Genomic DNA, 26,774 nt, shown 5'->3' with positions numbered 1-26,774 from the left:
AGAGATGTATTTGTGTCCAGCTGACCAATTTAACTCCAGTAATTACTCTCCTTTTGTCTCCATTTTTGAGGGAATTATCTGCCCCTTTAGCTGCTAAAATAAATGACAATAAAAGAAAGTATTGGCTAAAAGAAGTCAGATTCCTAAAATCAAACAATGGCAGGAGAGACGTTAAAGTGTCCCAAACTGCAGAAAATTGAAGAGTTGGCTTATAACTCTCTGGAAGTTCAATGCAATGGAATCAATACACTGCTATTTATAAATAAATAAATGATTAATTATGGCTGCTTTGACTTCCAAAATTGATAACTTCAATTGGTAATACTGCAAAAACATGTGGTGCACATTACTGGTTTAAAGTGTATTGACTGGGCCTCACCTCTTGGCTGTATTTGCTGACATATGCGTAGATCTCATGGAGGGCACTGAGCACATTGAACTCACTGGAGTGAAGGCGAGCCTGTTCAGCCAGATAGGCATTCATATCCTGATCACTGATGGCAGGCAGGCGGTTGATGTCAGCATAGTACCTGAGAGGAGACGCACGCACACACACACACACGCACTGTCAGTGTGGAGGGCACAGTGATGCATACCATAGCTTTTCTTCTCACATGGAATCGGTCTGTTTTGAAAAGAATATGCTTCGACACGGGAACCTGTAAATCAGAGGTGTAGCAGCATAGAAAACAAGGAAAGCGTTACTCATGCGTTTAGTCATGTAGTAATGCAGACAATGTATTCAAAAATAAACGAACACGCTTTTTATTTCCATATGCAGATACACAAACTGAGCCTCAGCAAGAGCCTTAGGAAGATTATGTTCATCATTAAAGGTTTCAACAAAAACCCATCTGGACTCATAACTCTGAGCAATCGCATGTGTATATAAAGAATGCCCTGCCTTGCTGCATGCATCGAAGAAGTTTAATTTTACATGCAGTGCACAACTCATTTCATTGTTTCTACATATTTTTATTGCAACTACTGAATTAAAAAATGTCGGCGAATGATGAAGACCTGACCTTGATCTTTTACTAATATGATAATTAACAAATGAGTGAGATTATTATTATTACTTAAAGAACAATTATTTCATTTAAAGACGGATTTTTTGTCATGCTCGTAAAGGCACCATTGAAGATCTAGCTAGACTTTCTAATGGGTCCCTAGAGTTGCATTAACAAAGGTTGCGACACTATTGCTTTATATGGCAAAGGTGTAAAAGATATGGAACTGTGGTGTGATAAAACTTACAGAGTCATGAAAGGCGCTCTGTGTATGTGAGAGTAAATTAATAAATGTGGTGGTTCTGACAAAACATAGTATTGCTGATGAAACCAATGGCAACCAACGTTCTGGTGAGGAGCTGGATGTCTGTCAATGCTCCCAAGTTAGCGCCTGATCAATACAGGATAGTGATAAAGATATTGATGATTTAAAAATCCAATATTCCAATAATCACAGTTTTAGAGTGGCCGACAAGTGGACAAAGAATGCAATGTCAACATTCTTAACATGGTTGAAGGGTGTTTCTTCCATATCTTATTTACTTTTTAAAATTCACACTGATAAATTCCAGTTTATAATATGCAGCATCTTACCTGAAAACATTTAGGCCTAAAAGCTGCCTATAAATATACTTATCTACCGTATACAAAACATAATTTTAACATAATTATAAAAAAGCCTGCACATACACACCTTTCTACCCAGCTTTTGTAATGTGGTATGTCCTTGGCGTAGAGTAGTTTGGTGGAGGGAGAGTCTTTTCCCAGACGATGTTCGGATGTTGAGCAAGAGTCCATGAAGGTTTGGGCCACCACAGACAAACAGGCGTCTGTGATGCTACTTTTATGGATGTCAAACACAAACTGGGGATTCTTGATCACATTTACCCAGAAGCGGAGGGGAAGGCTGGGGGGGGGGGAGAATCAAATGAGCACTTTTCAGAGAAAACTGATAACACTGCTGGCTTCATTAATCTGTTAAAGTGACTGCATTTTGTCATCCAGAAGTATGTCACTTTTACGTTCCTAATGGCTTCATTCAGACATATCAATGGTAGCCACACAGAATGGAGAAAAAGCAAGTGCTTCTTAAAGCTCCGTGTGCTGCATGCATTCAGACTGGTCTTCTGTTAAAAGTGATTAAGAGTAAATATTACTAGCTCACACCTAGAAAGCCTGTCATCACAGCTTTTACTGAAAAGTGACCTGGGTACTAATTTAGCGTTGCAGCCGCCCCATTCAGATGCTGTCAAATTAATGGAGGAAAGTGAATGAGAGCGGCTATTGAGAATAGCGGCTATACAGAAACGTAAAAAAATATATATTTTAGGCTGTGCAAGGCTATTTTGCAAAAGGAAATCATGAAATGTCCTTTTAATCATCCTTTTAGTGACTTTTTCTTTTCAAAACATGGAGATTAGAAGACTACTGAAAGATAATTTGGAATTACAGATTGTTCCCAGAAATAGGAGTTGCTTCCTTGAGAGCCATTGACCCATACAAGATAAAACCAGATGACCTACAAAATTTAACAACTCTATACTTTACTATACAATCAAAACAATACTATACAATTCTAAAAAACAAAACAGAAAAAAAATATTTGATAAGATAATCTTAACAGTTGTGTAAGACTGTGGCTAGAACATGAAAATATATTACGATTGTTACAGAAAGCTATTTCTGTAACAAGCTAAGTGCTGCTGAAAAGTTTCTTTTCTTAGGCTGTAAGTAGACAACAGCACTATGAGAAATCAAAAATCTTTCTCACCAGTTGCTCTTCCATGTGTGGCGGACGTCCATGTCATGGATGCCATGTCTGTCAGCCTGCTCATCCAGGAAGTCAAACATGTATTTAATTGCGAGAGGCAGAGCAGTGCCTCGACACACAGTGCTGAACAGGGTCTCAAATAAATCGTCCACAAACTTCTGCAGCGTTCCCTGAAAAGTAACAGAATGGAGATTTGCTCTGTTTTTTGTGAATATTTTGTTTGTTGTTTTTACAAATGATGACGTTTCCTACCACAGACATCTACATTAAGTTAATTAGTTAATTTCTCTAGGAATGGATGTGTCACTTTTCCTGTGGTGCAAAGGACTTTGAGTGGTCATTAAAACTTCAAAATCACCAAATAAAGGCCTCCGAGTACAAATGTTTTCTCCATGTTTGTTTTTTTCTATTCACCGTTACCACAGTTTGCAGCATGTGTTATGTGGTACCTTTGTTGCTAGTAGCCGTGTCAGGTAAATCTCAGACACCATCTTGCTGCCTCGCTCGCCCTCTTTCTGGTCCCCGTGGTCATGGTTCTTGACTAAGTGCCAAACTTTGACACCACTCTCCAGGTCGGGGGTCAGCATAGGCACACGGGAGTGGGGGCTGTCAGGGCTGGTGGGGGTGGAACGGAACGATACATCCACACCTAGATGGTTAAAGAATAGATGATAAAGAAAAATGCACAATTCCTAAAATATTTCAGTTTGTAAATGTACATTATATATCTGATAATCACTCTATTAGACTGGAGCACAAACAAAGAGAACGTCACATTGATTTCTCAGGTCTAAATAAGTGGTTGACAGTCTTCGTTGTAATCTGGAAGTGAGCAGGTGGGCTGTGTGTGTTTTGACTGTATAATCAGGTGCTGTCATTATTTCATCGGTCGTCATAATAATGATGCAGACATACACTCATTCATTAAAGAGATGGTTTCTATGGTTCTCGCTTTCTGCCACTAAGTGTTTTGTGTTTTCAGCTTTTCGACTTACAGCGTGGCATCGCTTGAAGTTCTTGTGTTTTTAAAAGGAATATATTAAACCCAACGACAAACATTTATGTAAAGTGCATGATTTTATTGACGTTAAGATCAGGTCAGCTTGTGTTATACCTACTGTATAGAAACGTGAAGTGAAAAGACAGTTCCATGTCAGCTTATATATAAAACCTAATAAACAACATACTTGATTTGCTTTTGTAAATGCAGAATATTTCTTGAATATTTTTTCTAGACTATCATGCTTCCTTTATTTAACATGCCTTCTAACAGTGTCAACTAATGTGCTTTACAGCAGATTGATAAGTGACAGAAACAGATGGTGTATCACTACTGTGAGGTGGATGAATATTAAGTATTTGAATTTCCTAAGCAGTACTAACCATATCTGCTGATACTGCGTGGGAAGCTGGCTGAAGAAGGAATGTTGAAAGAGGACATCTGTTTGGGCACCAAGGCCACCACACAGCGATCAGATACCTGAAAAACAAAGGTAGAGCCTTGTGAATTTTTTGCTAGCAGCTGTTGGTCAAAAGTAATCATGGCAGGAATTCCAAATATTTTTTGAGCTTCAAACCAAGAGCCAAGGATTTTCAGAATTATGATGGAAAGGTTTTGAATGTCCTCTGTGGGCTTTGTAAATTTATAAAAGACAGGCTTTTAGTTCAACTGCAGTCTCCTGTAAAAATCCACTATCATCAGATAGATGAAAATAAAAGGCAGCACAGCATCTACTGGAACAGCTTTATATTACTGTACCAAATATAAATTGCAGGAGAACTCAACACACTGCAGATGCTACAAACACCCAAATAAAGAAATACTCTGCAAGTAGCCCAAACAATGACCAAACTAAAAAATTGATGGATTCAGCAAAGACATGCATTGTGTTGTAAACCAAAGTAATTCCAACCATGATGTTTCTGCAGCCCCAGGAAACACTTTTACCGTTGCTACACTGTGCCTTTCTATATCATATATTTGGAGGTGTAGTATTTGCAGCCCTTTCTGTATTTGTAGTTGAGTTCAGGTCCTTTCTTATTTAAGTAGGTGATGATCATAACTAAATGCATGAAAGGTTTTTTCTAAACTCTCACATCAATACTTAACTCAACATTGTCCTCCAGTGATGCTCATGGTAACTTAGCTTAATCTTTTGCAGCATGTAAGTAAGGTGAAATATTTATGTAATAGACTGCTAAATGTTTTCACATAACAATACAGGCACTTTTTTCTAGTGTCGGTCCTAGATCCTGTCTGTGGAACAGCACTGGGGAAATGCTGAATATTGTAGCTCTGCTCTATGAGCTATGATGAAGACCGGTTATCCGCAGTATGAGAGAAATTCCACATTCAGACTTAGCTTTGCACTATTCTGCAAAAGCTGCATTATAGCGAATACCAAATTCAGCTTAGCGACAAAACATGCATTTCCTAGCTAGTCGAAAGATTAAAAATGAAAGAGCTAAATTGTTTATCTCCTCTAGAGATAAGACAGAATGCATTCTCTCCTCTCAAAACATACTTTTAGTGCAGAAAATGTGGCTTTTCTTTGTCTTTACTGGTCTCTGTGTTTTTAGAAAAGTATGTTTTCTCTGTGCATGGTACAGTTGGCCCAAAGCTGACAGTGTAGATGAACATTTGACTGACAAAGGAACAGGATGACTCATCTGAGGTTAGTGACCTGTGTAGTCGCATTTATGAGCTGGGAAGGAAAAAAAAGTGTTGTAAAGAGACGGGCACACAAGTGCATGTTTGGTTGACTAAGTGTGTTTGTGACCACGAGGTTGGAAAAAAATGTAGGCAGTGATGAGGTGAGTGAGATGAATGTAAATGAGTAATACTTTGCCCTTCATCAACAATATCTAGTGAGCAACTGAGTAATCCGTCTGAAAAATTCAGACTTTCCAGGTATAAAATTGCAATCGTTTTTTACAAGCTTTGAGGTAATTAGAGCTGAAGTAAAGCGTCAGTCGACAGACGTTAATTTTAAAAATGTTTGAGTCACTAAAATGTCAAACATTTCCGCCGTCTTTTTTCACATGTGAGGGGTTTTTTTTTTGCTTTTGCTTTTATTGCACTTAGTATTGGTTCAGGCTGGATATAAAGTCAATCTCCAAACCCAATATCCCAGCAAATAAGCTGATAACAGTTGATCTCAGTGACAGCCGACACCAGCTGATTGCTCGAATGATACCCGGCTACTCATCCATTATTTTATAAGGTAGGATTTTTTTTGTTGCTATCCTTCTGTAAGCTGCTTTACAACCCACCCCCACCCCACATCCTTCTATTCATGCAGCATTTGCCAAAATCATTGTAATATATGTTGACATGATATGCATTGATGCTTTTTTATGTTTTCTTACTGCTTCTCTCCCTGTCCCAGGCTTGTATGCTTTGGGGAACACTAGGACATACACATGCCTCACTCTGTATTATAAACCAAGCTGCCTCCCACTTTGGTGGTCTGCTTAAGCTGCAAAAATTCCCATCTATCTCTGTGCTAAATTGCTGACCCTCTTCCCCTTTACCAATCCATATATTTACACATCACTTAACTTTGGAGAGTGGAGTCTGAACGCCAAAGTCTAACTATATTCTGCTGTTGTAATAAGTCATTCATTTCAGATGTGGGTTATCTGATTGGAATCCGTTTTATATACTCTACCGTTGGTCGGAGAAACAAGCAAGTTTTAGCATATCACCTTGATTATAAGACACTGTAATGGGCGCAAATAACTGAATTATTCATAAACTCAAAAATCAGTTTTTACTTGTAGTCGTGGTATGATTGTTATTAACAGACCTGGTAGTGCATGAGGGTGTTGAGTCTCTTCCAGTCGCTCTCTATCTTTGTTGTGATGTCCTCATCCTGCAGAACCACACGAGCTGTTCTGCCCTGCCGCCACTCTGTAGGAAAATACAATCAATAATAAATGTGTGACATATGGCACTTTGAGGAATGTTGGTATCCCAAGTTTTTGACAGTTACATATTGTCAAATGTCGATCATTTGTCTGCCCCTTGGCGCTGCAGTTGAGGTCATGTTATCCTTTCGCACTATATTTTATTCTTTGAAACTCTGCAAGTTGTCAAGTGTAGCAACCAAAGTGTCACCAAGACAGCTTCCTGTGCATTTCTACTTGACAATTAAAGTGATTGTGATTCTGTGAACAAAATAAAAATGACAGTGTCTTCACAGAGCTTTAAGCTGCCCAAAGCAACAAAGAGAAACTGATCCTCTCCAAATCCCTAGCCTGGAAAAGCCCCTTAGGGTATAACACTACAAGCCCAAAGCACGATCAGCCACTACCTACAAGTTATCTTATTTACTGCCTTTGAAGGTGCATGTCAGTTGGATTTGTGCCGAGTCATTCGGTATTGGATGACATGTTGTGGGCGTAAGCCTAGGTGTAGGTGCACTGTCAGAACGGTTTAACGTCAGTGTTAGAGTGTTGTTCTGATTAGGGCTGTAAACAGGTAAGGGGGGGTGGGGGGGGAGTCTTGACGAAACTGATGTGGAGCCCTTTCTAGATGTCATATTTGGTATTTGGTATATTGTCATTTGGCACGCTCGATTTCTGCTTTGTTTTCCCCAGCTGTCATTATTCCACATGTGATGTGCCACAGAAATAGTGCAATCTTAGTTTTGCCCCACACAATTACTGTACTGAAATTATTCCTTCACAATGGGATTGCACTCTGTGCAGCCTCACCTAGATCCATGTCTGTAGCCCGTGGCCGCTGTGAGTACGGCATGTTCTTGTACACTGCATCCAGGATCTTCTCCTTTACCTGGGTAATGGTGTCACAGTTGAGCACCTTGACAGGGATTTCTGGGCTGTTCTCATTGTCGGGGTTCACACAGCTCAGCGTCTGGAGATCCAGGATAGAGAGAAGGGGGAAGAAAAGGAAGGAGGCAGAGAGAAATGTGTTGATTGATACGGAAGTCCTTTCATTACCTGCTCTTCACCAAACTGTCCTGGTGGAGAGCATCTTGGCCAGAAATGTAATTTCACACCTCCAGGATGTGCTTGTGCAGCTCTGGCAGGGGCATTAAACAAGTAATGAGACACAGACTCTCAGAATCTCCGACATGGCGATCAGAGAGGTGTCATTCTGTCGCTGGCTGGCTCTGCCATGCAGCTAAAGCCTGAGGGGGAACCTATTCTGATGGGGCGCTGGAGGAACCCAGCTGGCTTCATTTCAAAAGAAATGTAAAAGAAAGAGACATGTTGCATTATCCAGGTAGTCTTACCTCGTGAATGTACTGGTTTAGCACATGACGGTTAAGCTTATATAGACTCAGTCTAATATTTGTAATTGTAAAGGTAGCTAATATAATACTTTTTTTTCACTAATTTGGGTGAACGATGTCCAGTGGAAACAGTATTTGATTAAAAAGGATATTTGTTGTATGGGGTTTTGAGGCAAGTGTGTGAACTGCTTTAAAAATGGAATTTCGAAAATGTTTTGTCGAATTTTAAGCTTAACGAAATGGGCATCTGGCTATGCAAGAATGTTTATTTCATTTTATCAAAGGTATGCAAACATTCAAAGCAATCATCAAATTATAACCACAGCCTTGGCATATTCAACATTTCTGGGGATCTGTCAAGGCACTTTGCCAAGAGATGTGCAAAAATTAAAGCAGACAAAAGGTAGAGAGTTTTTTGTTTCTCTCTCTCTATCCATGTCTTTGTGACTCACCAGCGTCTTGTATTCAATCTGCTGGCGGATGAGTTTGTCTTCACTCAGGGAATAGCGTGCCTCTCCTGTGATGGAGTCTATGGGTCCTTTCTCCATTTGCTGTTTGATGGCACAGAACAGCATGAAGAGAGGCTCGCCAGCACACTCCTTTGTTTTGGAAAAGAACCCAGGGATTAGGTTGAAAGGTGGGAGAAAGGAAAAGAAGACATAAAAAAAGTAGTGAAGGGAAGGATGGAAATCAGTATTCATCAGCAGAGGTGATGAGACTGAGTAACTGGAGCATGACACATCAAACATAATAAAATTGAACTTTTATACAAAGCTGGAGACATGTTTGACCTCGCAGGTAACCATTATCCTTCCAGGGTGTTGTTAGAACACATCGATATTAGGCATTTAAAATCACAGCCGCAACACAAACATGCACAGCAGTCTATTTCAGAATCAATGCAAATAACTTTAAGCGAAACCATAGTAGCTCTCACCATCTTAGCAGTGAGATGTGAGAAGGATTTCGTTTTACCTTGAGAAATTTGTGGAGCAAGAAAGCAAACCAGTTTGTCAGCATCTTCTCTGCCACTGACTCTGTTCTGTAAGACAAAGACAGAGTGTACTCATTTATTAGCAAAGGCACCCCTCTGAGAGCTGGAGTGGTCTGAGTATTCTTTATAATTTAAGACGTAGACGAGCCTGGCATTGTTGAAACCAAAGAAAAATTTAACAAGGAGAGTTCTGATGATATAGCCGCTTGATCTCGAAGGACTCCAGCAGACTTTGGGTTAAGTGCTGCTAGTGCCCAGCATTTTTGGGTCATGACATAATTGCTTAGAGACAGGTTTGAAGGCCACTTTGAGTCACTCTGTTTCTTCCTTGCAGTGTCTGCACTTAGCTACTTTATATGAGTCCACATGGTTAAAAAATTTATGATTTACTGTCATATATTCTAACTAAATATGTAAAAAAAAAAATTTCTGTGGCAATTTTTAAATCCGATCCAAGGCCTACAGCATTTTAGCTACAAATTCCGTGTCCTAAACCTGTCGCACTTTTCTTTTGTTCTTACCCAGATTTCAATCTTAACCTGCACTGAATCAACTGTTGACGGCGTCCCATTAAACTTTAGAGTGCTTCCGCAAGAGCTGCATGTTTGGGCTAACAAGTTCTTGTTGTACTAGCTCCCATGTGAACTCATCCTTATATTTAATGAGTGTGCATCAGATTGTGAGAGCAACCCCCCACCCCCCACCCCTTTTTTTAAGACCTCATGAAACATTCAGTAGGCCGGTCTCAGCACTGGGAAAACAATCGGCAGATAACCAGAGGTGGAGGAAAAAGGGAGAGAGGCGAGAGAAGGGAGGAAGAGGAGAGGTGATGGGGAAAGAAATGTGAGCTACAGCTGAATGTTTCATGAGTGGCACACAGAAGATAAGTCAGACTGACAACAACTCTGCTGCCGCTGCACTCACTCTTCCCCATTAGGTTCTCCTCCTCTGCCAGTCCCTCCCACTCTCTATCACTTTTAACACTCCTGTCTTTCACCTGTCTGCTCAGGCATCCTGTTTCTCAGACTCATAGCGGATGTTTCACACTGCTGCGCAAAACAAAGCTGTACAAAGGTGGGCTTCCCGTTACTGGCCTAGTTATTCAACCATCAGAAGTGCAGCAACTGGGCCGGAAAGAACAATGCACAAAGGAATTATCTATGCCAAAAGATAAGCAGCATTGATCAGAATTGGTCGGGTTTGTGACCGAAAAAATCTCTAGTTTTAATCCTCTCACCACAGAGAAAAAAGGGAGTCCAGTGTTGCGAAACTGAATGATGTACCCGACATGACCTCCCAACCGAAATTTAATGGGCTTTTCAAATTTCTGACTTTCTTGCATGTCTAGCTTTTAGGGACTTTCTTTAAACATTTTGGAGAACAACTGATTTCTTCTTTTCTGCAAGCACAGCTGAGATCTGATTAGAGATCTAAATTCTGCTTTGTCCACAAAAGCCACAGGACTGTGGCTCAGTAGGACCACTCTCTCTGATATCAATTTAAATAAATGAATTCATGTTCTGTTCTGTCCTGCAGTTTTACCTTAAATTTATGCGTCTTACATTTTACCAAAGAACTGGAAATGAAAGTTTTCAGCTGACAAAAAATAACTCGGTATGTTACACAGCTTTTTGTTAATTGGGTTTTAGCACTGTGAATGATTCTGCTTACCTGCGGAGGAGTAGTTTGGGGTGGTTCTTGCTCTCCAGATTGCGTTCTATAAGATCTGAGAGCAGATGTTTCAGGATGTCTGTGGCGTACTCCAGCCGTCCCTGCAGAGCGGTCATGATGAGCGAGGCAACGTAGCCGCGGTCACGCATGGAGAAGGAGCGCTGCAGCTCCAGTGTGCGTATGAATGTCAGCAGGAAAACCTTATTATTCACCAGCTGAGCAAATTGCTTCAAGGCTTTCTCCACATTCGCCTGTCCGCTCCCTGGCACCTGCACGCATCATGCATTTTTGCACACACAGAAAGGTGAGTGCGCTCATTAGATGGTACACACTCATGGATGAGTTATAACAGAAATACAGACCAGAGTAGAAATTCTCCCCTTCAAAGGGTCGGTACAAACCAGAATTACTGGTGTTGCTAAAGCCTTTGCCTAGAAGTGAGTGAAGGTTATGCAAATGCGTAGAGAACTGCCCCACCCTTAAAAGTGTAGATTTAAAGGAATATATAAAAAATAATAAAAACCTTTTTTGCACTAAATAAAGAACCTTTGTTATGTGTCAAGTGCAATCAGAGGATTTCTAAAGAGTTAATTGGTTCTTAAGAAGTGCTATAATTTGTACCCTAATAATATCTTGATTAAACTATCTTTAATTGGTAACATCAGCCTTGACCTTTACATTCCAAGCTTCTTCTTCTTCTTTTTTTTTTTTTACACAAAAAAATTAAAAGCCAAATACTTTTTTTTCTCCAGATTTTCTTAAAAACTGAATAGAGAATGCCTCAAAAATTAAATAATTTGCCTATCCTTTGAGACAATAATGAAAACACTTCTTTCAAATACATTTTAAGAAACAGAAATGACTTCAAACCCAGTAGAAGGCTCAGAGATTAATGGAAGCAAAAAATTCCCAGTATGAGCTGCAGTCAAAAACTCAAATTAAAAACATTAATAAAATTTGGCTATAAGGACACTTCTTGTGAAGGTCTGCACCATTGACAGCTTTGCAGCTGTTTTACAGTAGATTTCCTCCTTGAAGTCCCTTTCTGTCCACTTATGTGCAGGGACCTCGAACTCGAAAGCAAAAATCTACTTCTCTGCAAAACTGACTCAACCTTTATGTCAAGGATAATTACTGGTGGTGAGTTTGGTCTCCACAGTGCCCAAGCTAGAAGAAGGCGCCCCAGGTTAGGAGTGGCACCAGTCAATTGTAAAGCCACAGTCTCCACTCAAACTGCTTCCCATTCTCTTCCCGAAAATGGAAATCAAGTTGCATGGTTGGTGTTTTGACACAGTGGAGCAGATTCAGCAGGCATTACAAATGTGCAAGTTCAAGTGGTCTGAACAGCCCTACCAGTCAGGGATGTGAAAATAGCAGGAGCACTGGAAGTGACCTTGAAATAGAGTGCAGTCAAATTTTAATCAGGTATATTCTTTTGCTTTTTATGGGCAGCGGCCCAAAACTTTTTGACCTCAAACTGATGTGAATATTCTCACAGACAGTTTGACAGCTTTGGCCAAAAAGCCAGTAGCAATTATTTTTGGAGTATACTGAAGCTTTAAGGTCAAGACGTCAGAAAAATGGTTGACACTGCATTCAAGTGTTGCAGCCTCTTCTTCAAAGGTTCCTCACCTCCAGTTCTCTGAGGACAGGATGATCATCTATACCGGGGAAGAGAACTCTCATGGCATAAGTGCGATAATCCAAGTAGGGAATGCCGGCTCTGTCCAGATCACTGGTTAATTCATTGATGTCAGTCTGTAGTTCTGCAAAGGCTGCACATGACACATGTATAAAATGTTTTGCCCAACATTTTAGTAGTGTAAGACAGTAATTCCAAATAAAAAACTTTTACATTTGCATCTTTGAAATTTGATATCTATAGCTTGAATATTAACTATAATTTTGCTCATCTTTTAATTAAGCCACCTTATATAGTGCTGTGAAAAAGCATATGCCTAGTTTTTTGGGGTTTTCAGGTTTCAGTTTTCAGTTTTATTTGTCATATGCAAGTTAGCACAGGGTCAACATTGCAATGAAATGTGTTTGACAAGCAGCAGTCACTCAGCAGCATGGTACAGTAGAAGAAAATATAATAAAATATAATAAAATAAAAAAATAAATAGAAAAATAGTAAAGAGCAAAATATTAGAGAGACGTGGTAAAAGAGAAAAGATGACTAAATATATATCTATCTATAAATATAAATATATGTACACTAGTGATTAAATAAGAAAATCTTGAAAAGAAATATGACGGGGGGCAGATGGGATATTGTTTTATATGCATATTTGTCGTATTTACATGTTTCAGATCAGACAAGCTTTATTGTTAGCCTAAGATGATCCGAGTTAATACAAAATGCAGTTTTCAAATGAGTCATTTTTAAGGGCAAAAAGTTATCCACAGAATATTTTCCTAAAAGTTTTGGAGATCATCCGGATGTTTTCTGGCAGATATGTCTTTGTTCTTTTTGGTTGTCAGTGGTTTTCAACTTGGAGGTCTCCTATGAATGCCATTTTTGCTCAGTCTCTTTCTTATTTTTGAATCATTAATCAATGACCTCAACTGAGGCAAGAGAGGCCTGCAGGTCTTTACATGCTGTCTGGGTTCTTTTGTGACCTCTTGGACAAGTCATCAATGCGCTCTTCCATGTTCTCACTCTGGTTCAGTTGAGCCCCAAAGCCTAAGAAATGCTTTTGTAACCCTTTTTAGACTGATGTCAGTGACTCTGTTTCTCATTTTTCTTTCGATTGTGGCATGATGTGTTTCTTTTTGTGATCTTTTAGCACATTCAATTTGTCAGAAAGAGTCCTGTCAAGGCTGAGTGTAGCTAGTAAAATTGAAGTCAGCTTTTCACAAAATGTGGTTAATCACAGCTAATTCACGATTTAACAAAGAGGGAGGATTACGTTTTTCACATCTCAGGTTATCTGAGCTCTCATGTGATCTGAAACATGTGTGACAAATATGCAATAAAATAAGAAATCAGGAAGCGGGCAAATGCTTTTTCACAGCACTGTAAATCATTTTGTACACATAATTCTGACATAAGCTTTTAAAAGAATATAATGCAATTATACATTTCATGTTAATTTGGGAATATGATTGAGCGGATTTAAGATATTTTTATCTTTTAGTTCGTACTGACCCTCTTTGCACTCCAGAGCCACTCTGGATTCCAGATTGTCCATCTGCATCTGCAGGCGCTTCAAAGTGAGGTCATTCTCATGTGACTTCCGCCTGTAGGCCAGCAGAACTATTACAACGATGATGAGGAGCAGCCCTCCTCCAGCTGTGATACTGAGGATAGCAGGAAGGGTGAGCAGGCTGTCGGATCGGATGTGAACCTCTCCTGGAGAGATGTGGAGTCCGCCGACTTGAACCTGAATAATTGCACGATAAAATTGAAAGATTTAAAGATTTTCAATAAAATCTTTAAAACATGTTCAAAAAAAGGCAAAGCCAAAAAATAAATAAATAAAATGATCACATCAAATGTTAAAGATTTGCCTGTATAGTTGCCTTTGAATAAACTAATATCCAGGCACACACACTTACTTTTCTTTTAATAGCTCTACTGTCAATACTTGCAAGAGTGCATGTCAATAATTGTAGAAGGCAATGTTCGCTACTTTGGAACCTACTAGACCATGAGTGACAAACAATGACAGAAAGCCAACAACTAAGTGAAAGCCTGTCAATGACCCACAAATACAGACAAGCACTGACCTGCAGAGAGTGACCCACATTCATGCAGACAGGGAAACAGATGGACAGACAGACAGAGAATTGCCGGATAGGCACAGAGTTGAAACTGACCAGGACTTTGTGTTGCCCGGTGAGGTTTGGTGGCTCACAGAGTAACTGAGTGTCCGACACAGTAAGAGAACAAGGTGTATCCCCGATCAGCACCGTGTAGTTGAGCCTAGCTCCACCAGATGCAGATGGCACCAGGTTACGTCCCTGCAACATATAATATAAAATTTAAATATATCAAGCACATTTCACATTTTAAGACCAAACAGCTCAAACATTAAACCTGAACTCTGTACTGAGAATCTTAAAAAAAACAATATTTGTTTGATCTAAGAGATCCAATTAAAAACATGATTCTGTGCATGAACTATTTGACCAGACAAGCAACTGTTCACCAGAAAAATAGTATGCTTTAGCATCATTCAATGTTTATGCATCAGTGGAGTTAGTGTAAACAGCTATAAGGGCATTCACAGAGCACATCACCTGCCAGGGCCTAGGCGCTACTTTGCAAGTTTGCAAAGAACCAAAAGTTAATTGGTTTTTCTGGTCCCCATTCTGCACCTTTCCACCAAGTTTTATGAAATTCAGCTTGGGTAGTTTTTGCATATTCTTGCTGAGAGACAAAACAAACAGCACTGATCACATCCCTTTGCCTTGGCTTTTGTCTTGCGAAGAAGGCTTTCTGTCAGTTTCTGTACTGCACTGCGGACTGCCACAGAGTCTATTTTTTATTTTTTTTTGCAAGAAAGCTGCTAAATTATTTTAGCTAACAAAGGCAGATTACTTCAAGACACAAACCAATATGCCATGCTGTTCTCTCTTGGCAAATGTAGCTAAAGATTTAACTTCCTTGCAGTGGCACATGAAAGTAAAGGGAAGAAAAGTAAGGCAGAAAAAAATTATTTTAAAAAGTACAAAAGAAGTGTTGTCCGTTCTTTGACAGGAAGCATTTGAGTTCACAGGGAGAAGAACATCAGACAGAAAAAGTCAGCAGTTATGTCCACCGTGGTCTGAATTATTTATTAAAAAGGCATAAAAATTAATGGGGAAACAGAGGGGTTGATGTGTGTGGAAGAAATAAAATCTGATCAAATGGGATAAGATTTTTTTGATCACTGAATCAAGCAACAGACTATTTATAGCACTGAGCATAAGGATAGAATTACATTATGTGTACTGAAGATAAAACAAATGCTGTTATGAAAGCCACTTAGTGTTTTTAAGGTTTTGCCTTACTCTGAAATGGGAACTGAAACTAGACTCATTTCTGGGAAGCTCTCCATCAACTTACTTTGAGTATGATGGGAGCTCCAGGTTTCTGCTCCAAAACACCCGAAAGGCTGAGGGGCTCCAGGTAAGGGTTGGGGTAGTAGACAAAGCTTGTGTTGTTATAGGTGAGCAGAGCTTGGACATTGTTGAAGACAAATCCAAACTCATCCACATGTTTCACTGTCTCATGGTCTGTGGTGTACTCCACCTTCAGAGATGGAGCGAAGCAGCTGATGGTGGTTGTGTTCAGAACTTTGCACACCTGGAGAAGAATCAGATCAGGTTTTTTAAGTTACACCACATTATCCACAACCTGACAATGTAGTGAGTGAAATATTACAGCAGCCAGACTGTACGTATTATGATATACAAGTTTTATATCTTCCAGTAATTATTCATTTAACCTCAAAGGAAAATTAAGTACAGCAATTAATGAAGCACCACTTGTAGTTTTTATATATGTAGGAACCATTTTTGCTAAATAGATCTGAACAGATGTCTCACTTCGTGCCCAAATGTTATACTACTAATAACTATCCTGTTATTTCGAACATCCAGATGTTAGACCCTTTAAAATCCTATTCAACTTGCATATTAACAGAATAATATCTACTAGAATCTGTTTCATATTAAGCCAATCACTCGATTACGAGAGTGAAATTCTGTGGGCTTTTTCGCCCCTATACTTCTTCAAAGTCTCCTTTAAAAATGAGCTGTCCCTTTAAATTTCACCAGCTTGACACCAGTTTCTAGTTAGCTTTAGTCAGATCTAGTTTTGCACAGAAAGCTATTTGAAGTAAATTAAATGCTTTTGTGATTCTTAACATTTTCAAGTAATTCCAGTTATGTTTTCGAGATATGTGTGATAAAGATGCTGCCCTCATTAAATTCACCAGTGACCCTTTTCTAGCAGCCGTTTCGGGTTAAAGTTCAACTTTAATCCCTTCAGATCTCAGCTTTGCCAGTAACACTGTCGAACATGCAGCTTTAATTGACTGGCTGAAAATTTGGGCTGGCATCGTTAACACATCATTTAATTGGCTCTGGACAAACTTCTCACATACAACATGTTCCACATAAAAACACCCTAATTTATCAAACACAAAAACTGAAGGTCCTTGTTTTCTCTTACATTCGTGCAAGCAAATAATGCCATCATTCTCTCTCTGGCATCTCTGCAATAGTTATCTTTTCTGCCAGGGTGCAGTCCTAAAGCAAATCCATGACTAGTAAGAAGTGGAAAACTTGCTCCCAAAGGACAATCAATCACTTTGAGCGACCTGCCTGAGCAGTTCAGGCGAGCAGAATTAGCTCCATAAATCACCTCCAAAAGTGAGTTGTTCATCCATATCATTTTTTAAATCTTCTTTTGGAATGATCCTTTATGTAAACCTGTTCTCACTTCTTTTTTCCTCCCCAAACCTCTTCCTCTTCAATCACATTATAAAAATGATTATACCACAGCACTGAATCTGTCTAAATACAATCATAACAAATCACAGATTTAGAGTAAATTTATTGACGTATGCTTTTTAAAAACTAAATATAACTATAAATCAGCAGTTTTTACACTCACATTGACAGATTCATGCCCAGCATATTTGACTCTGATGCGTGGTTCCTGAACTACATCCAGATTGGTGCCGGTCACGGTCAGAGTGGTGTGTCCACTGTTTAGAGGAAAGAAATACATATTTATTGTTCAAACAAGCACATACGTGCACAATGCTCTCAAAGCAACCTGCTGAAATGCTGCTGCTTTTTCATCATGATTTAAATTAGAATGATAACCACAGAGACATCTATGTTTTTAAACATTTCCCAGAAAACCTGCATTAATGCAGGCTTGAGGAGGAATAGCTGGGATGGTAGCTCAGGCTTTGTTATTGGACAGATCAAACGGAGAACCAGCTGGCTGCTATTTTATATTCATCCATAACTGCGAGACTGGCATAGCACGAATACAGGTGCTGCTTGTTTACATATCTGCGCTAGATGTGATTAAAATAAACAACACGCTCTAATCTCTGAATAACCTGAACTGCAGTGCGAGCTTAGAAAAATGTGGAAGTAGAAAGTCGGAAAAGTGAGACAAAGAGGTCAAAATACAGGAGAGGTGGAAAAATGCTTAAAAAAACTGGTCGGTCAAGTCAGCCTGACAGAGTGCCAATCCTTCTCTTCTCACACTTCAAAGGCTACCTAAGCTTGTAGTGCCTCATAGTGGGAATGCAGATTCATGATGAGGGCTCTTGATTGCAGCTCCACAAAGCTCCTCCTGTCACTAGGCTGAGGGCCAGGGTGTCTCTCTGAAGTCTAATCTGCAGGGACGTAGTGCCGAGTAATCCCACCCTAACTCTAATTAAGTGCCATCTTTTATTTAGCAGAGTCCAGGTAGTGCACCCTTCAACTGCGATACAAATGTTCACGTAGCAGGTTCATTATTGTAATATTAACTGCATAGAACTCATTCATGTAGAATCGTGAATATTTGAGTCAAAGATGGTTTGTTTGGGGGTTTTTTTTGACTATGATTGTTTATATAGATAACAATGTTGTGGCTAGTGACTTGATAATATCTCTGCAACCCTGACAGTATTGCCAAACTCTCAGATTTCCTAAGAGACTTTCTATGAAGAGCTGTATTATTAATCCCATTGTACCGAAACTGGCTTCAATTCACGGAGGAGTTGTTTGTGAGATAATTCTCAATATATAGGAGTAAATGGAGCTTAACACCTAAATTACCTGCTTCTTGACAAAGAAAGCCAATGCCACATTACTTTGGTCAGAAATGATTAGTTTTAACAAATAATGTAGGGTGCCCTGTTTCTTTGGGTATTAAAAGGGTAGCTGTTCTCTAGCTGTCTAAATTGTCCTCTACGCCCTGGTTAGAGGACTAAAGGACCACTACTCCTCCATTGCCAAAAGAAATGGGAGGACTAGGGCCAAGTGATGGGCCAAGAGGGATTGGGCTTTAGTCAATGAACACTGAAGCTTATCTGTGCAGTGCAGTCCTGGAACAACATCTGTATTTCATAATATTGTGTTGTTGTCTTGGACTTCTTTATGTTGAGAAGTGTTTTTATTTTTTATCCTTTCAGGTTACGTGCATGAGGGGGCCAGAACATTTGAAATGGCTAACCAGCACAAAACTATTACTGTTACCACGGTCCATATAATTAAATTAACACCTCTGTGACAGCATCAATAAAAACTGAACATTATAGCCTTCGTAAAAAGGAAACCTTATGGGAATTGTACCCATTTTTTGAGAAAAGTGAATCACACATAGTACAAGTTTTTCTGTGCCACTGACTTTACACATAGATTCACAACTTGTGTGTGGGTGTTGATTTAATCTAAATGAAGTATTGGATATTTATGACAGAAAACAGTTAAACATGAAGTGCATGAAGTCCTCTTTCACACATGCATCATCTGCAACACATTTTGCAACATGAAAACTGTCACTTGCAAGATGAGATCATTTGCACTTTTTTAATTGTCACACGTTCCTATGATTAGGCTAGTAACAGCGTTTATTCAGTACTTAATTTTTTTATGTTACCTGGTAATGCTCCACAGGGGCTCAATGCGCTGTACTGTGGGGTCTTCTATGTACTCAAAGGTCAGACTTCCAGGAACCTTGGCGCGGTCAACACTCAAACTGACTTGCACTGGCCCCGCTCCAGTCACCGATGGAGCAGAGAAGCACACAATCTCTGACTTGGTCCTCCTGGTGAGATTACCAAAAGAGAGATTTATTCATGCCTTTGATTGTGACTGCCCACTCAGTGCTGCAGTGGCAGACTTCACGTCACTATGAGCCATGCGCATTACGGTGAGAGGAGAGGATTCATTATAGTCTGTCCCATCTCTTCCTCGTTACAGACACATTAGGGATGGAACACTGTAATTAGAGGGTGCTCAAATTAATGGCTTCCTTGCCTCACCCACCTGACTGCTACAATGTGAGGCATTTTGAACTTTAAATAGATATCTATAAATACACAGAGAACAAAACTTACTACAGTGAGTTTCATCATCTCCTCACTAATTATCAAAGACTTTTAATTTAACGCACAGACACATAATTGTATCAAAGGTGTGCTTTTTTAAAAGAGTGACCTCATACAGTTTTTAATTGATATTAGTGAAGGCTAAATCTTTAATATTGTGCAGAGGCAATCTAAATTTAGTGCTTGTGAGTCAGGAATCATTTTTAATGTGAGATTAAGATGATGTCAAGGGGTTATATTACTCACCTGTATAGCTCACATGTCTGATTACCAAAGTACACATTAACGGTACTGCCAGCTCCTAGATTCTCCCCGACTACAGTGACCTTGGTGCCCCCAGATTCAGGTCCTCGGCCTGGAGTCAGTGCCAACATTGCAGGGGTCTTTGGAAGAAAAAGAAAATCATTCATGTTTCATTTAGCATACGTGCCAACGCAGAATACAATATGTCTTATTAACTGTGTGATTCTGATAAACCCTGTTCTTCCAGCCTTGGCTCAGTAAGTCTCTGTAGAACTAAAAAGTTAAGAGCAAAATTGTTATAAAAGGTAGACCAAGGTCTAATAATTTATTGAGTATCAAGGCTATAATTATTTTAAAAACGAGTAATACTACACCACATGCTCAGAAACAGAGCCCTCTTTGGGATAAGGTGCAATAAACCAGAACATTGTTTTCATCAGCCACTAACAAAAATACCACAGTTGAAAAGTCATTCCTAATTATTTTTTAAACTGTCTTGTGCACAGTCTGTGCTGCACTTAAAATGCATTGAGAGTCTTATTCTCTTCCTTGCCAGTTGATGATTGCAGTTGCCTGAACCGATCGAACTGGTTAGCTTTTACCTACAATCATACAAACACTTCGCGTTTATTTTGGAAAAAGTGGACAAGTTACACGTGTTTCAGTGTCAGAGTTACCACAAAGGAGTAGAGCTGGGAAGACTGTGCTCGTAGCTCTGGTCTACATTCGCCAACACACAGCATAACTGGACCTGGAGTACTTCCTTCAGGAGCTGCAGCCATCTCACACACAATCCTTTCAAGACAAAAAAGTAAAAAAACAAAATATGTATGTGGGTGCACAAAAACACAGGCATCATGCATAATAGTAATAGCAGCATCCAGGCATACACACAGAAGAATCACTGCACTGCATCACATTTGTTATGAAGTGCACTGCCGGAAGATGGCCGGTGTGATTGAGGTAGACTTTCATGGAAGTTGTGGGTCAATACAGAAGCCCATCTTTCTTCTGAATGGGAAACCTATAACAGCAGTATAACTCAAATGATAAACTACACCCCTCCCCATCTCCAGCACGATTGCCACCCACCATTACCTCCGGTTACCATGACAACATAGTGGATTCTTCAATAAATCAGTATTGCCTGTCAGGTCAATAAGATAAAGTACGCCATGAATAAGTCATTATAGCAACTGACCCCACGCTGAAATTAATGGTAGTAACAGCTGTAATGCCATGTTTTAAAGCACTGTTTGTGCCAAATGAATGGCCCTGCCAAATGCACAGCTCTGCACAAGAAACTTGTCCTGCGATACAATAAGAGCACCCAATGAATCGTCCCTGCCCAGCCCTTCTATTCATACATCACGTGAGTTTTCCAATTTTCTGCTGGCATGTTTTTTTTCCCTTTTTTTTTTACCCCCCCTTCTTTAGAAGGATATAAATAAAGTCCCTGCAGCCTGAGCCCAATTGCATTACATGGCTGTGAGAGAAACACATGGCTAACAGATTGTCCCTCCAGTCAGCGACATGCAACGCATTTCAATTACAGCTGTGCCAACAGCCTTATAACGACAATGACACAAAGACTGTCTCTTCCTTTGGCTCTGACTGCACCAGAGCAATACAAAGAACCATGCACAATCCTACAACCTGATGAGGCATCACAGAGTATCCAGCTTATTCAGAATGTGCTAGTGTCTTTATGGGGAAAAAAATATGTAGAAAGAAGGAGATAGGGAGAGTGCACGCATTTATTTAATAGTACTATATCAGTACTATTTATTAGTACTGGAGGGGAGGAGTTTCTCTTACTGTTCTGCAGTGATGTATCCCTCCTCCTGTGGTGTGCACTGCACTCCTGCCACTTCCACGTTACCAACCAGCTCAGAGAAGGATAGACCAAGGTTCAAGCCCTGGATTGTCACCAGGGTGCCCCCTTCCAAAGGTCCAGCAACTGGGTTGACCTACATAGAAGAGAGGAATTAAATAAATTAAATAAATATTATAAAGCTTTATTCTTGTACATATTTTTTGAATAATTCTTGTATATTTTTTTCCACATAAATAATGTGCACTTCCATACTGGAAAAAAAGATGCTATAAAGAGAGTTAAACTTGGCCAAACCCAAAAGAATTTCAATTATCATAAAATGCAAACACTTTAAGTTCTTACTAAAAATTTGGCTTTGAGCACTGCCTTAAAATATAGGCTTTTGACTATTTTGATCAAGAAATATTGTCCTATAATATGTGGAATAGTAGAATCACACTTTAAAAACTTAAAACTGGATCTGTGTAGCCTTTCTTTATTCTTGGGAAGCAAATATTAAGTAAATATACCATAAGTCTGTGTGTGAAATGCTCAGCTTTCATAGCAACTGGGTCTCTTCAGAAAACCTTGAAATCCACCATAATTCCAAGCAAACTTTAATGAATAATGCAGTGAATAACAAAGCCTTGAGAAAACCTATTCACAGCCCTTTCCAGTGTCAAGTTAACCATCCCAGCAGGAAACCTTTGGACCTACAGAACAGAACAGGAGCAATGCCGGAGCAACACTCCCTCCACTCCCAAGCAGCGCTCAGTAGTTGATTCATTCGGCTGCAGCTCCTTCAAAAACCCCAATAATGTAACAGGAACATCAAAGGCTCCCGGCTCTTTGAAGTGGAAGAGCCTTGCATCTCTGTGCCTGACCCACTGCGCCTCATTCAAGAGAATGAACAGGAGTTTGTGACATAAAAGATCCATCATCACTTTCTAAACAGACTGAATACGTTTAGCTGTCAAGCACTTAGGGTATTCAGCTGGTGTGGAACAAAATGTAAGATAGGCTCAGGTAAACAAGCACTTGGAAGAAAAACTGGAAGTTGGCCACAGAGAAAATTAGAGTTATTTATTGATATGTACAGTATGAACTACTTGTATTTGTTAAAAAGATGTCTGGCATGTGGTTTTCGGATAGTATTATGTACAGATAAAAGATGTGATTTCGGAAAGTAACTTCTCAAAATCTTCGAACAGAGTTAGACTTTTTTTGTCGCTCTAAGGTCTATCAACCTGTTTCTCTATGTCTCGCTTGCTGTAATGGCAAATAGAAGCAAAATCAGGTATTTTATCCACTATAATAACCTGGTTCAACTCAGTTTCTCTGACAGACATGTTTTCAAACATGATAGTGATGGAGTTATTTTAATGCAATGAGTTGTTTTCTCTCTTTCCTTTGAATTTTAAAAAGAAATTAAATAGAACATTTACTTATAAATTGCTGGATCTTAGCACACAACTACTACAAATTTGTACCCAGGTCCCAGAAACCACTTCTAAACTAACGTCCTTCTTAGCTAACCACTTAATTAACTACTTAGCTGTGTTTGCATTATTTGAATTCACCATATGCTTAAACTTGATGGCTCAATAGGATGACTCAGCAACAGACAACCCAAGTGCACTAATGAGCCACAGACCTCCGTAATGCGTGGGTTGGTGCATTTGACATTCCTGGCAGAAAGATCCAGCCAGCGGCTAGCGTAAGGGGAAATGGGAGGACAGTGCTGCTTCATGGTGCACCGGCCCTCACCGCTACACCAGCCACACTGGAACTTCCTCTCTGCCCGCAGACACATGCCACAGCTGTCCCGTAGGGCACTGCATTTGTAGAGATGCACTGTAGGATAACAGAGACAACAGTGTAACAATACTGTAATATATGAAAACCTATAAAATATACTGTACACGCACCAAAATTTAGACCAGCAGGGAGTGCAATTTGGTAAACTAAAAAATTTTATGAAATAACAAAAGAGAACACAAACTCAAACAGTTGGTTTTCACTGTCATCGCCACAAATAACTGCAAAGTAATCATGTGTATTCAATAAAAATAATTTAATAAGGCATGTTTATGCACATGGCCTATTTCAAGGATTAAGAAAAAGATCATGAGTAATCCAATAAACCCGTCTTTGAAGTTTGCCTTTTACATCCTTTCCAGTAAGTAACCTTTATTTATACCCATGTAAATGAACTTCCTTAAATAACAGCAAGGCCTGTTAAAATTCATGGCATGCATATATTTTGGTCAATGGGGATGTATTTAATGTACCACCCACCATGACAGCTGACAAGCACCTTTCCGTGCAGGATGATGGACAAGAAACCAAAAGCGGCAGTAAGAGCCAAGCTGAGCAAATATGAAAAATCATCCTTCACCCCTTCAGGTGTACAAGTGATTGGGTGCTCTTTGATAACACTCCCTGCTATTGTGAACTTTCTCTCAAGGCCCTTCAGGAGCCTTCAAGTGCTTTCTATGACCCATCTATACCCTGTAGATTGAGTGTTTTACACTTCTCTGGTATGGCAGTGATAGATGACAGAGGCACCTTTAATCTTCTCTGGATTGTCAATGATGAAATTGCCGTTCCATACAATGGAGAGGTCCACTGCCAGGTCACTGATCTTCACACCCTCGTACATGTACTGAAAAGCAGAAACCAAAAGTAAGAGAGTGTTCAGAATAGGGGGGAGAGGGGAATTCAAAGGGAGACAGGGCACAGAGTATAAAAAAGATGGAGAGAGACAGAGTAGGGAAAATGAGGGGATGAAAGGGCAGCAGCGAGACAATGCTTTTAACCATCTGTCATTTCTGCCATGGTTGTCTGCTCCTCTACTCTTTGACATGTAGGGACGCAAACCCAGGCTGGGGTGGCCGATCATCCACATCTGAAGAAAAATGGCCTTTTCATACATTGTCACAGAGTGCCAAGGTGTGCTTTTCCATTGAAATTTAGCCTGTGATTTGTATTGTGTAAAAAATTGGGCAAGAAATATCCTGTGCTCCTCCATAACTTATGCCATTCAAACTGAGATACGGTTTTGAGATACAGTCGTATAGTTGTGGTGTATTTCGTTTTTAACCATGCAACAATTTTCCCTTCTCTCCTTCGTTACTTCCCTGTTACTCCCCTTCTTTCTCTTACATGCTTTTCACAATTCCTTATCACTTTCCCTTTCCTCTACTTTTGCCTTGGTGTGCTTGACACTTCAGGCGGTATTCACTGATGCTGATATACCCTATGTACCTTGCCTACACAGCATCCAAGCCGTCTGCCTCATTTGACAGCTGTGAGACTCCCGCTGGGAGTGTTTGAGGTCATACCGAGCTGTTCTGGCACTGCACACTGGTGCTGTTGAAGCGGAGCGCCGTGACACGGTGGCTGACACCCTGCACATTCACCACACACTCATAGCCCCGCTGGCCCGACTGTGGCTGAGGAAGGTTCCGGGCCCTCAGGGTAATGGGTCGAACCTCACCAGCCGGAATGAGAATTTCTCCAGAGTTAAGAAGCTGAGGACATGCCTGTGAAAGGAACATACGAAGAACTGCAATTTTACTTTTTACAGTAAATACGTATCAACTGCCTCAATATTAAACAGGTAGCATTTATGATATTTTCAAAGTTAGCTTCCTTATGACAGATTGAGCTGTGTATCTAAAACACACACATTATAGTTTCTGTACACTAGTCTATGTTGGTTTGCATGCACATCTGTTTGTTTTGTTGAATGTAGCCTAATATGACATAATCCATATGAATCTGTAATATGACTCAGGGATTAGTGGGACAAAGAAATCACTAATCCAAATAGACTTTGCATTCACATGGTGCATCATTTTTCTACAGTAAAGTTGATTGATATGTAGGAACTCACTACCTCTTCAGCTATATCAGCTAGACTCTATTCCAGAGTTCAAATCTCACCTGTTTACGTTCACATATCAAGTACAACCCTGTTTTCTACTCTATTAAGCATTTAATTATCTATATTATTACTAGGAATTGTATGGACAGGTGGCTCTTTGCTGAAATATTTTCACAACATATTGACGAACTGCCATTAAACTGCTGCATGATTAGTAAGGATAATACAGTCTTTGGTAAACCTCTGAGTTTTCTTCTAATATCACTAGTAGTACACAGTTTCCTCTAATCAGCTAAAATATATAACATCCTCCAGGATGGATTGGCAAAAATATTTGTATACATATTTATACTAAAGTTCCTGAAAGACCAATTATCATGACATTTGACAAAAAAAATTATTCAAAGTATTCATTATGAAAAAAAGTATTCACAATTTTTTTAATTCTGTCATCTACAGCTTTTATATGCTTTTAATGTGAATAGCACTTTGGTTTATGACTAAACACTTGGAAAACTAATGAAATTCTCTTTAGTTGCTAATGTGCTTAGTGCTGACCGTTAATATGCAAAAAAACTAAGTGGAAGATGATATTTGCTAAAATGAGCATGTTAGGGTGCTGATCGAACCATCCTTCTCCCCGTATGGCTTTGCAAGGCCACTGGTGTGGCTGTAAGGTTTTTATCCTAATGATTCTTTGCAGAGAATGTGTTTTTGTTTACTTGGATTTCTACCTTTAAGGCAAAAGTGTCATATATCATCAGAAAAATTGTGTTCCTGAAAGCAAGACTTCAATCTGCTCTAGTATTTCTATGAAAGTACCTCCGAGGCGTTGACTCTGCCCTCCTGGAAAGAACAGCTGCTTGGGTCGTGCGTGCACAGGTTGCGGTATTTACACCAGTGACAGCGAAAAGTGCTGTTTACACAGGACAGACACCTGCAGGACAAAATGAACACATTATGACAGACTGTTCACTAAGTGTGCCATGCAACACTACCGCATTTACACAGATTGTAAACCCTGCCCATCATCTGCATGTTCCCTTTCTCAGACTTCGTAAAGGACTGC

General features: G+C 39.6%; 1 protein-coding gene across 1 annotated transcript in view; it reads right to left on the bottom strand.

Annotated features, from left to right (window-relative positions):
* Positions 1-26,774, bottom strand: part of LOC147331167 (plexin-A2-like) — an 85,402-nt gene that overhangs the window by 2,943 nt on the left and 55,685 nt on the right. Inside the window, exons 9-31 of the mRNA XM_086293277.1 lie at positions 26,528-26,642; positions 25,161-25,361; positions 24,385-24,481; positions 23,471-23,670; positions 21,819-21,970; positions 20,678-20,795; positions 20,004-20,140; positions 19,307-19,474; positions 17,315-17,408; positions 15,761-16,000; positions 14,530-14,673; positions 13,859-14,093; positions 12,340-12,482; positions 10,708-10,976; positions 9,018-9,084; positions 8,495-8,641; positions 7,501-7,660; positions 6,591-6,694; positions 4,165-4,261; positions 3,231-3,430; positions 2,782-2,951; positions 1,705-1,917; positions 380-530 (exon numbers count right to left, since the gene is read on the bottom strand). Of these exons, the coding sequence (XP_086149403.1) occupies positions 380-530; positions 1,705-1,917; positions 2,782-2,951; positions 3,231-3,430; positions 4,165-4,261; positions 6,591-6,694; positions 7,501-7,660; positions 8,495-8,641; positions 9,018-9,084; positions 10,708-10,976; positions 12,340-12,482; positions 13,859-14,093; positions 14,530-14,673; positions 15,761-16,000; positions 17,315-17,408; positions 19,307-19,474; positions 20,004-20,140; positions 20,678-20,795; positions 21,819-21,970; positions 23,471-23,670; positions 24,385-24,481; positions 25,161-25,361; positions 26,528-26,642 (3,622 nt within the window). The remainder of the gene's footprint in view (positions 1-379; positions 531-1,704; positions 1,918-2,781; positions 2,952-3,230; positions 3,431-4,164; positions 4,262-6,590; positions 6,695-7,500; positions 7,661-8,494; positions 8,642-9,017; positions 9,085-10,707; positions 10,977-12,339; positions 12,483-13,858; positions 14,094-14,529; positions 14,674-15,760; positions 16,001-17,314; positions 17,409-19,306; positions 19,475-20,003; positions 20,141-20,677; positions 20,796-21,818; positions 21,971-23,470; positions 23,671-24,384; positions 24,482-25,160; positions 25,362-26,527; positions 26,643-26,774) is intronic.

Source organism: Aulonocara sp. 'chitande type north' Nkhata Bay, linkage group LG5 (assembly GCF_057382095.1).
Source record: "Aulonocara sp. 'chitande type north' Nkhata Bay isolate Kocher_YH1m ecotype deep benthic linkage group LG5, A_spYH_male_GT1.1, whole genome shotgun sequence".
Taxonomy (NCBI): Eukaryota; Metazoa; Chordata; class Actinopteri; order Cichliformes; family Cichlidae; genus Aulonocara; species Aulonocara sp. 'chitande type north' Nkhata Bay.
This window is presented reverse-complemented; position numbering and strand designations above follow the sequence as displayed.